The sequence below is a fragment of the Durio zibethinus genome, chromosome 7 (assembly GCF_047325235.1).
Source record: "Durio zibethinus cultivar Kanyao isolate XHJ-2024 chromosome 7, ASM4732523v1, whole genome shotgun sequence".
Classification (NCBI taxonomy): domain Eukaryota; kingdom Viridiplantae; phylum Streptophyta; class Magnoliopsida; order Malvales; family Malvaceae; genus Durio; species Durio zibethinus.
Window position 1 is genome coordinate 24,611,348 of NC_143168.1, and position 12,683 is coordinate 24,624,030.

General features: G+C 25.7%; 1 protein-coding gene across 1 annotated transcript; it reads left to right on the forward strand.

Moving 5' to 3' along the window:
• Positions 1-8,343: 8,343 nt before the first annotated feature.
• On the forward strand, positions 8,344-12,362 carry LOC111277537 (uncharacterized). The gene is made up of 4 exons (XM_089763444.1): positions 8,344-9,572; positions 9,701-9,793; positions 10,705-11,838; positions 12,178-12,362. Exons 1-4 carry the CDS (start codon positions 8,466-8,468, stop codon positions 12,241-12,243), a joined length of 2,400 nt encoding a protein of 799 aa, XP_089619570.1. The 5' UTR covers positions 8,344-8,465; the 3' UTR covers positions 12,244-12,362.
• The last annotated feature ends 321 nt before the right edge of the window (positions 12,363-12,683 follow it).

Consider the following 12,683-nt stretch of genomic DNA (forward strand, 5'->3'; position numbering starts at 1 on the left):
TTATATGATATCATCTTATTAATGATTAATATCAATTCTTAAAATAAATATACAAAAATTTAATATTATTTAAAAATTTACTCATTAATAAGATGACATCATCTAATTTACTTTATTAATACATTATCTAATTCATTGTTAACATAGAAAATTTATGCTTTAATAATGCATCAAATATAAACCTAAAACGTATAAAAATACAAAAAAAGTTTTGATTGACTTAGTATCTATAAACCATCATAAAGTGGGTTGCCTAAAATTTACAACCCTTTTAAATTGGATTAAAATTGTAATATATCAAAAAATGATAAATTTGGAATTCCAATTGGAAAAGTCAATAGTTATCCTTTTCTAATGGTTCTTATTTTTAATTAGATTGTTGCTCACTATTTGCTTAGAGTATTTTTACTTAGATAAAAATTATTTTTAAGTAGATATTTGATAAAAATAAAAATAAAATTGTTATCAATATGAACAGATAATACATATTTTCCTCAAAAAATAAGTTGTAACTTTTAAAAGAGAAATTAAAAAATTCCTAAATGATTTTTCTTGATCCAATTGAATACTTTACGTTTCAATACTTTGTAAAAACAAAAATTATTAATTTTTTTATCAAATTAAGTTAAAATTTTAAAATAATAATTATTTGTTGAAACTTGATAATAAAGTTACATATTGTATAAATAATTAAAACTAATAAAGTGCATATTAATCAAATTTTGTATAACTTATAATGTTTGTCTCACTTTCAAAATTTATTCATTAACGTAGAATTTTTGTAAGTTCTACCATTATGTAAAATTAAAATTCTGTAGATAAGATAATTCAATGTAAACTTTAACTTTTTTTATTTAATTAGTAAATATATTTAGTAAAAGTATTAAATTCATATAAATATTTGAGAAATATTAGTAATATTTATAATTAAAATTAAAGTTTAAAAACATAATAAATAAAATATTTAAAAAGTCGATAGAATAAAGTTATTTATAATATATATAGATCAGTCGTATTTGGGTGTTATGTCTCAAGTGCTACATGCTAGTTCTTAGACCTAAAATCTCTAACCTATGACCCAAGAATATTTTTATCCAAATGATTAAAAAAAATCCTCAATTATTAAAAAATGCTCGCCCAATCAATCTAACCATGCAACTAACCTCAAATTAATATTCTCTTCCTTTTAAAAGTTAAAACTTAAAGGCAACAATGTTCATAATGCTTTCAAATAATGTTTCAAAAGTATTTAATCAAATAAGTAAATTCAAATATTCTCTTTCAAGTTATTGATAAAAAAATGTTGATTAATTATTCCTTTCTTCTAACAATATAGGCTCAAAGTAGCTGTTATCTTTTTTTTTTTTTTTTTTTTACGAAAAAATGAAGTTCAAAGTTAGAAAATTTGGTTGCTAATAGACCTTTTCAATCATACCAAACAAGGTTTAAATTATACTCTTTCCGTCCCTAATTGTTTGGATGTTATTAATTTTCATGAAAGTTAAGAAAAAAAAACTTTGATTTTAATGTATTTAATATTAAAATTAAACTTTTTTATAAAATTAAAATTTTATGATTTTTAATGTCAAAAAGTAAAAAAAATTTAAAACATAATTTTAAAATATAAAAAAAAAGTTTTAGATATTCAAAAAAAATAAAAATAAGTTTAGGATTTCTTAAAAAAGAAAAATAACAGAAAATAAAAGAAATTACCTCTAATAATCTTTTCCCATGTTGAAGTTATTGAATCTCATCTCCCCTAAGACTTCTTTAACGTTATGTTAAAAAAAAAAAAAAAGTAGAATGTGGTGAAGGTATAGTGGAATATATTTTGAATCCATGTTAATATATAAAATTTATTCTCTAACAAAGCATTAAATATAAACTTAAAATGTATAAAAATACAATAAAAATTTCGATTGACTTAATTTCTATAAAACATCATAAAGTGGGCTGCCTAAAATTTACAGGCCAATTTTAAATTGGATTAAAATCATAATAGACCAAAAAATGATAAATTTGAAATTCCGAGTGAAAAAGTCAATAATTATCCTTTTCTAATAGTTTTTATTTTTAATTAGATTGTTGCTCAACATTTTTTTAGAGTATTTTTATTTGATAAAAGTTATTTTAAAGTAGATATTTGATAGAAATAAACAAAATTGTTATCAAAATAATACATATTTTCCTCAAAAATAACTTGTAACTTTTCTAAGAGAAATTTAGAAAAAACCCCAAATAATTTTTCTTGATCAAATTGAATACCTCACAATTTCAATACTTTGTAAAAGCATGAATAGTTGATTTTTTTATCAAATTAAATTATAAATTTTTATATATTTTAAAAAATTAATTATTTTTGAAACTGGATAATAAAGTAGCATATTGTACAAATAATTAAAATTAATAAAGTGCATATTAATCAAATTTTGTATAACATATAACGTTTGTCCCATTTTCAAAATTTATTCATTAACGTAGAATTTATTGTTTCTAAGTTCTAACATTAATGTAAAATTAAAACACTATAGATAAGATAATTCAATGTAAACTTTAACTATTTTTTTATTTAATTAATAAATCTATTTAGTAAAAGTATTAAATTTATTTTTATATTTGATAAATATTATTAATATTTACAATTAGAATTAAAATTTAAAAATGTAATAAATAAAATATTTAAAAAGTTAATGAAATAAACTTATTTGTAACATATATAAATCAATTGTATGACGCATTCATATTTATGTGTCATATTGTATTCTCATGTGCTACATTCTAGCCCTTAGACCTAAAATCTCTGGCCTATGATTCGAGAATGTTCTCATCCAAGTAATTAAAAAAAAGGTCACCAATTATCTGAAAATGCTCCCCCAATCAATCTAACCATGCAGCTAACCTCAAATTAATATTCTCTTCCTTTTAAAATCTAAAACCTAAAGGCAACAATGTTCATAATGCTTCCAAATAATGTTCCAATAGCAGTTAACTAGAAAAGTAAATCCAAATATTCTTTTTCAAGTTATTACAAAAAAATGTTGATTAATTATTCCTTTCTTCGAACAATCAAGGCTTAAACTAGTTGTTATCTTTTTTTTTTTAACGAAAAAATAAAGTTCAAAGTTAGAATCTTTGGTTGCTAATAGACTTCCTCAATCGTATCAAACAAGGCTTAAATTATACTACTTCCATTCTTAATTGTTTAGATGCTATTAATTTTCATGAAGTTTAAAAAAAAATTTTGAATTTAATGTATTTAATATTGAATTTTAAATTTTTTATAAAATTAAAATTTTATGATTTTTAATGTCAAAAAGGTTCAAAAAAATTTATAAAAAATAATTGTAAAATATATATAAAAAAAGAGGTTTAGATATTAAAAAATAATAGTTTTGGAATATCCAAAAAAGAAATGAACAAAAAAAAAAAGAAGTACAAGAAATGACCTCTAATAATCTTTTCCAAAGTTGAAGTTATGGAATCTCATCTTCCCTGAGAACTTTAATTTTATATTTAAAAAAAGTAAACAAAAGACAATTCCTTTCTTCCAAATCCTTAACAAGTCATGCTTAAATATTCCTTTATACTCCCAATCAACAAGCAATTATGTAAATTTCTTTTTTTTTTGTTCAATATTATTCAATTTTTTTTAAAGCACTAGCTAAGAGTGACTTGCGTGAACAAATTATCTATTAGATAATACTTAAAAAGTTTAATATAATATTTATTTTTCGATATTAAAACTAACAAAATTTTTTATTTGCAAGTATATAAATGCTTCCATATTCCTTATAAACATTCTATACAGACTCTTTGTAATTTGGTTTTATATTCTTCAACTCTTTCAACCCTCACAAATCACAATACTCTTGTCCCTTTTTTCTTTATAAAAGTATAAATCTTTAAATTTTTTTATCAAATCAAATTATAATTTTTTATATATTTTAAAATAATAAGTATTTGTTGAAACTTAATAATAAATTTTTATGTTATACAAATAACTAAAATTAATAAAGTGCACATTAATCAAATTTCGTACAACATATAATATTTGTCCCGCCTTCAAAATTTATTCATCAACATAGAATTTATTATTTCTAAGTTCTAACATTATTGTAGAGTTAAAACTCTATAGATAAGATAATTTACTGTAAATTTTAACTATTTTTTATTTAATTAATGAATTTATTTACTAAAGGTATTAAATTCATATTGATATTGGGTAAACGTTAGTAATATTTACAATTAAAATTAAAATTTAAAAATGTAACAAACAAAATATTTAAAAGGTATGAAATAAATTTATTTATACCATATATATAGATTGATCGAATGACACATTCATGCTTGTGTGTATATTTTTTACGTGTTACATGCTAGCCGTTGAACCTAAAATCTCTATCTATGACTTGAGAATGTTCTCATCCAAGAAATTAAAAAAAGATGTCCTCAAGTATTCAAAAATGCTCCCCCAATCAATCTAGTATTATCATAACATATAGATCTGAAAATTTATAACTAGACTTAACAAATGAAGTCATCACCAATATTTTTTACCTATGTATAATTGGTCACCTAATGAATTTACCCTTTTAAGGAGCTCTTCAGTTTGACTAAAGATCTCTAAAAAAATAAGTTTAGATCTACAAACTAGAACATGGTTCGAAAATTCAGTTACATATGAGAAATGTTATAGCACCACTACATATCCATCCGTAAGATGATAATATTTTATTTTAAATTTATCATGAGGTCTTGATTCTAATGATTTTAAATTTTAATATTCAAATATTGAAAATAATTTTTAAGACTCTCTATCAATCTGATAGAATTTTTAAAAATACTTTATCACCTAAAGAGTATTCAAGAATCCCATTTGTTTTCTTGAAGAGGCTCTGTCGTCTAAAAAAAGATTTAATTATTTTTTATTTTTTATTTTATTGAAAATATATCTAATTATTCCACCATTTGAGCTAAATTAGAAATATTTTTATTTTTATCTAGAAATTTCTTAGATAATCAACCATTTGTGATTACTAAGAATTTCATCATTGAAATTTATTTTTATTTTTATTTTTAAAATTTTCTTCCATTTGGGTCAATTTAGAAAATTTTTTTTAATTTCTAAATTTTTCACCATTTGAACATATTTAGAAAATTTTTCCTTTTTTTATTTCTAAATTTTTCACTATTTGGGTCAATTTAGAAAATTTTTTTCTTTTCTTTTTTTTTTAATCTTTGAAAGAAAATAATATAAAAATTACTTTGATTGAAATTTCATTTAAATTTTTCTACAATTTGGGATAAATTTAAAGAAATTCCTCACCTAGAGATTTTTTAAGAAATTTATAGTTTAAAATTTCTAAGAATCTCATCCTTAGATAATTGTCAAATATTTTCAACCAAAATTTTTATTTTTTCATTTTTTCGATTGAAAGTAAATAGTAATTATTATTATTATTATTGAAATTTTATCTAAATTATTTCATTATTTGGGACAAATTTAGAAAAAAAATTTCTCACCTAGAAATTTTATAAAAGTTTATCCTTTGAAATTTTTAAAAATTTCATCATTGGACAATTAATAGTTATTCTCAAAAAATATTTTTATTTTTTCCTAAAATTTATTCATACAAAATAATAAATAAAACAACCTATAAATATAAATAAATAAATAAATAAAATACCAAAAAATAAATTGGCTTGGCTTCGTAGCTAAATCGGCTCTGTTGCAGACAGAAAAGGCCACTCTAGTCATGACTCGACTTGACTGGAGTTAAAAGCTAGAGGTATGTCAAACGTAGGTCAAAAGCAGATCAAAGCTATAGGTTAGGTTGCCCAAATAAAAACGCATGAATCTTGAGTCTTTTTAAATGCCAAAACGATATTGTTTTGTGAGTGATATAAAAGCCTAAGTCCAGTATTTTTCTTCAGATTCTCCTTTTTCCCCTTTCTCTCTTCTTCCCTTTTCTCTCCTTCTCTCTCTACAACCTGAAAAACTTCAGTTGAATTTCATTAGATTTTGAAAAAAGTCATTAGAATTTAGGTTGATTCATCAAACGTTCACTAAAAAATTCAACCTTCACTAGAATCTTCAATAGGATTTTGGGAAGCTTGTCGAAAAATTTAATTGATGTTGAAAAATTCATCAAAAAATTCAATTGATGCTGGAAAATTCACCAAAATCGAAAAAATTTTGCTAGAATCTGGAATTTCTAGATTTTTCCAAAAAAAAAAAAAACTTCATTTTTTTCCAAAAATTTCTCTAAAAATTCCTAACTGTTTTGTGACTGCTTTTTCTTCACTCGGATCTTTGTATTCTGCTTCATGTGTTTGTTGCTTGCCATAGCCATATATTTGTAAGGTTTCAAATATGAAAACCCTAAACTAGAAAGGAATTTGAATTCCTTTTAAGTACAAACTTTAATTCTTAAATTGATAACCATAAAGAAACAAACCTAAACAAATTAAACCACCATAAAATTTTCTTAATTTTTTGTTTTTTATTTTTTTATTAACAAAATCTAAACTTAGTAGACCCCTAGACAAATTGGGGTGTCTACAAGTATACAACTAACCCAAAATTAATATTCTCTTCCTTTTAAAAGTTAAAATTTAAAGGCAACAATGTTCATAATGCTTCCAAATAATGTTCCAAAAGTAGCTAACTAGACAAGTAAATACAAATATTCTCTTTCAAGTTATTGATAAAAATTGTTGATTAGTTATTCCTTTCTTCCAACAATCAAGGCTTAAAGTAATTGTTATCTTTCTTTTTTTAATGAAAAAATAAAGTTCAAAGTTAGAATTTTTTATTGCTAATAGGCTTATTCAATCATACCAAATAAGGCTTAAATTATACTCCTTCCATTTTTAATTGTTTGGAAAATATTAACTTTTATGAAGTTTAAAAAAAAAACTTTACTTAATGTATTTAATATTAATATTAATTTTTTTATAAAATTAAAGTTTTATGATTTTTAATGTCAAAAAATAAAAAAATAAATTTAAAATATAAAAAATAAGAGTTTTAAATGTTATAAAAAAGGACAATTTTGAAATAGAAAAAAATAGGCAAAAATAATGAGTACAGGAAATGTCTTCCAATATTTTTTTTTCCAAGTTGAAGTTATGAATCTCATCTCCCTACGTTATGTTTAGATAAATATTAATAAAGGAAAGGAAATAAAAGGAAAGGAAAGAAAAAGAGAGGAAAAGAAAGGATACATATATCCATTGTTTGGATAATTAAAATTAATAAAGGAAAAGAAAGAAATGAATTCTAACAACCATTATTTGGATAAAGAGTGAAAAAGAAAGAAATGATTCATTATAATAATTTTTTTCAATTATAACATTTTATTACTTGTAATTTTATAGAGTACTTCTGGATCATAATATGTTTGCTATCTTATCTAGCCTCATAATTGCTACTATATTAGTGGTTTTTAATCAAGTGAAACAAAAAAATATTTTACAAACATGCATTGATGGATTTGTTAGCCATTATCAAAGTTTCAACACATTATCACTTTGACATCTCATAAACCTAAAAAATATATCTATTCATATTCAATCATTCATCAAGATCAAATCACCAAAAAATTATAAAAAATTTTTATATTGGAAGAGACAATGAAACTTACTTAAAAGAAGAAATGATTTTAAAAAATTTATAGAAAGATTATGATGTGATTAGGTTTTTTTTTTTTACTAGGTTGTTGGTATTAATAAAAAGTTAGATATAATAGTCTTTTTATAAAAATAAAAATTTTTTAGCTTTCCTTTCCTCAGCTTTTCTCCCAAATTGGGGTATTAAAAAAGTAAAGATTATAGGGAAACCAAGGGTTATTGAGTTTCCACTTTTAAATTAAAAGTTTATCCAAACAAAGAAAATGTTTTTCCATTTCCATTACTTTCTTTTATTTTCCTTTCCTTCCCCTCATTCCAAACGTACTACTAAGGATTTCTTTAATTTTATGTACCAAAAAATAATAATAAAAAGGTAAACAAAAGACAATTCCTTTCTTCCAAACCCTTAACAAGTCATGCTTAAATATTCCTTCATTCTTTCCTCCCATATGCTCCCAATCAACAAGCAATTACATAAATTTCTTTTTCTTGTTTTTTTAAAAATATTATTCAAGTTTTTTTTTTAAAGCACTAGCTATGAGTAATTTCCATGTACATGTGGGCAGATTGTATATTAGATATTACTTAAAAAGTTAAATGTAATATTTATGTTTCGATATTAAAACTAACAAAATCTTCTCTTTTTTAAGTGTATAAATGCTTCCAAATTCCATATAAACTTTCCATAGAGACTCTTTGAAATTTGGTTTTATATTCTTCAACTCTTTCAACCCTCACAAATCACAATACTCTTGTCCATCTTCTCTCTGTCTCTCTTACTCTCTTTGCATTTTCTTATCTTTCCTTTCTGTGTTTGTTTGAGAATTGAGATCATGGACGTCAAACCTTTCCTTCATGAACACTACTTGCTCTTTGATGAATACATGGATCAAGAGGCATGTTGTGATCATTGCAATCAGCAAATTGCTGGTTGGGCCTTTACTTGTGAAACCTGCAAGTTTTGGCTACACGAATCATGTGCTAAACAACAATTGCCTTCTACGATTTCACATCCTCTCCATTCTCAGCACCTTCTCACTCCGCTCTTTATTGATTGTTTTAATCATGACTATTTAAATATTTGTGATAAATGTTTCAGTCTTACTCGAGGCTGCATGTACGGATGCAAGGATTGTAATTTCAACCTTGATCTCATATGTGCTTCTTCAACTACTAATGATGAGACCCCACATGAAGAGTGGGAAAGATCTTATCATAGACATAAAACCATTCAGCATTTCGGCCACAGAGATGAATTGAACCTCTTCAACTATAGGAAAGTAGGAAAGGATGAGTATAGTTGTAAATGGTGTGAGAAACTTCTGTCAGGAATGTCCTATGGTTGTCTCAGTAGTTATTGTACTCCTGAAGAGGTCTTCTTTCATGAATCCTGTTTGATTAGTATGCCCACTAAAATCTCAAAACATCACTTTCATCCGTCACACCCTCTTTACTTACAATTCTTGTCCTTCAGGTATCTCGTTTGCAATGCTTGTGGAGATAATTTCAAATATAGAGAGAACAAAGGATATAGTTGTACAAAGTGCAAATTCCACCTTCATGTTACATGTGCTATATTCCAACCCAGTCTAAAACATGAGTTGCATGAGCATCATCTTACTTATTTTCAAATAAAACACTACTTTGGTTCTCTCCAATGTAGGAAGTGTATGGAGATGATTAGACTAAATGAGAGTGAGAGTGCTTTTTATCGTTGCGTGGAATGTGATTTCAATCTCCATCTCCGTTGTGCATCATTATCATTTATTACTAAACATGAGTATCATAGACATGAACTTACGCTTGTTCATTCATTTATAGAAGATGGATCGAATGAATATTATTGTGATATTTGTGAGAAAGAAAGAAAACCAAAACACCATGTCTATTGTTGTCAAAAATGCAAATTTGTTGCTCATATCGGATGTGCACTCCATAAGGTAAGTTAGTAAAATAAAGCTTAATTAATTAGCCTCTTTCAACATTTCTTTCAAAAAAAAAAAATTTCTTCCGATTAGAATCTTAACATTACTCTTTTTTTTTTATGCTAATATTTCCAATTCCCCAGTCTATAGATACCAAATTTGAGCATGGGTCAACATCTAGCTTTGTGGATAGCGAAGCTTCTATGGGGAAAGTGACAGAGCAAGAGGGAACAGAGGTAAGAAATGAAGACTTCCCTACTCATCTCAAGGTAGTTGGGTAGGTGAAATAATTGGTAATATTAGTGGGTATATTTATAGAATGATATTAATATATATTATTTAATTTTTATTTAATGAAAAGTGTTACATAAAGAACTTTTTGTGTTTTTTTATAAGCTTATTTGTCTTATTTTTCAATAACAAAAATGAATATGCCTTACAGTCCCATTTCAATTATCTAATTTCCATCTTTTAGATCTCAACACAAAATAATAATAATAATAATAATAATAATAATAATAAATTTTACAGATGAAAGTTTTGGACCTGTTCATAGACTTGTTATAAATGTAGGTAAAATCTAATTTTTCTTTATTATTTATTTTACGTTATTTTTGGTGCTTATATTTTTATTTTTACTCTTTTTTTTTATGTACAAGAACTTTTCATCTAAATATAATAATTACCAGCTGTAAGAAAAATATAAGCAATAAATTGTTTAGGTCCCGTTGTCCATACTATCTAATACTTCCTTTGTTTCATTTTCTTTGTTTATATTTTTTTAGGATGTCCTAAAATTATATTTTCTTTTTTTTAACATTTAAAACTTTTACTTTTTATATTTTAAAATGATTTTTTATAAATTTTTTTATTTTTTTACATTAAAAATCATAGAACTTTAATTTTATAAAAAATTTTAAATTTTAATTTTAAAATATTAAAGTCAAAACCTTTCTTTAAACTTCATAAAAGTTAATGGTACCCAAATAATTGAGACAAAAGGAGTATATATTACATAATATTACAACGTTTTAAATATTCAACAAATTGATCATTGTTAATGCACACAATTAAATTCTATTTTATTTTAAATTATCACACTCTTTTTTTATTTTCTTTTAGCATAAGAGAAAAAGAGTGTAATTAAAAACGAGCACTAATTAGTAATTACGCCTTTGTAATTAAGTTTGCTCATCCAATTTCTTTTTTCACCTTTGAAATGCAGATTGACTATTTTGATCATCAACATCCCCTAAGCTTTTATGAGGTTATTAGAAAAAATGAAAGTCTTCTCTGCAATGCTTGTCGACTGGAAATCTCTGATCAAGCCTATGTTTGTAAATATGGATGCCCATACTACGTACACAAAGCATGCACCAAATTGTCCTATGTGCTGCTACACCCTCTTCATCCCGAACATTCTCTCAAACTCATTCCCTATTGCTTTCAGTTTACATGTGATGAATGCAGAGAGTGTATTGATGGGTTTGGTTACATGTGCTATGCCTGTGATTTCAAACTTGATGTGAAATGTGCTACTTTATCAGTGTCTAAAAATGAGAGCCAAAGGCCAAAAGAGATAGAGAGACGATCCAAGTTGTGCCCTTTCAACCAACACCATAGGCTAAACTTCTCTAATTTTGGGTCCGGTCTATGGTACTATCACGACTGCAATTTTTGTGAACAAAGAATCCTGGGACCATCCTATGGATGCTTTACTTGTGGATATGACCTTCATGAATCCTGCCTTGGATTTCCTCTGGAGATGCAACTCCATTTTCATCCGCTACACAACCTTCGCCTAATTTGCTTCCTAGAAAAAAGTTGTCTTGTCTGCAAATATGCATTCTATAAGAAGATCAGGTATAGTTGTTTGCAATGTGATCTCCACCTTCATCCTTATTGTGCTAAATCCCTGAAGCGGATGGTAAAATCTAAGTCTCACGTGCATAATCTTTATTATTTCGGACCAACTGCTAGGAGTAACTTCTATGATGAGGGAAAAACATGTGATGAATGCAAAGAAAGGTTTTCTTATACTCCTTTCTATTTTTGTATGGAGTGTGGTATCAAGTTGCATATCAAATGTGCTGTACCACATTTAGTTAAATCCAAATATCACATCCACCCCTTCACTCTTAAGGATCAATCAATGGAAGAAGATTTGGGAGAATATTACTGCGACATTTGTGAAGAAGAAAGGGATCCACAACATCATTCATATTACTGTGCAGAGTGTGAAGGGCTATTTATTGCTCATATAGATTGCGTGCTTAATTCAGTAAGTTCACCCACTATATATAATCTTCAATTCAGAACTTAATTGCTTTTATATTATTGGATCATTTGAAGGAAAATAAGCATAGAAATCTGCACAAACACATCACCACAATATATATTTACACATATGCACCATATTTCATGTTTATTGGAGAATTTATATATTAATCTCATATGCTTCTTTTAGTTTATGTTTTGCTATTGGCCATAAAAAATGAAATTTTATGTCTCTGGTTAATCTTATGGACCAAACATACAAATACTTTCCCTCTATTGATGAAAGAATAACAAAAGTGTAAAATTAATGAAGTCTGACAGCAAAATCAATGCCTTAAATCAGGTTGAAGAAAATGCAGAAGCAGAAGAGCCATCCACAAATCTGGCATCAGACTTCGAGCACACCTAAATACAGGCTAGCTGAGAAGGGAATGTACGGATGAATCAACGGGAGGAGCAAAGCAATGGTGAAAATTCAGCAATGGAGGAATCAACAGAAGAGCCAACATGGTGATGAAGAAAATTAGTTCTGCCCTTACTTTGCTAGATGAAGCATAATTCCATCAAGGAAACTGTTACCACTTGAAGGAAGGGAAGGACTGCATTGTATATATTTTTCAAATTACTGCAACTATATATGTTAGTATCTTGCATTCATTCTCCTATAATTTAAATGATTTGAGCATTCAGCTGAAATTTTCTTTCACTACTTAGTTTGCATTGTCATAACATGTAATACCTAATTGCTTTATAGGGTGAAAGAAACTGTGCTAGTAATAGAAACACCCTTAAATTTGAGATTGGACCCTGAGGATATACTAATGGAGGAAAGGCAGAGAAAAAAAAATC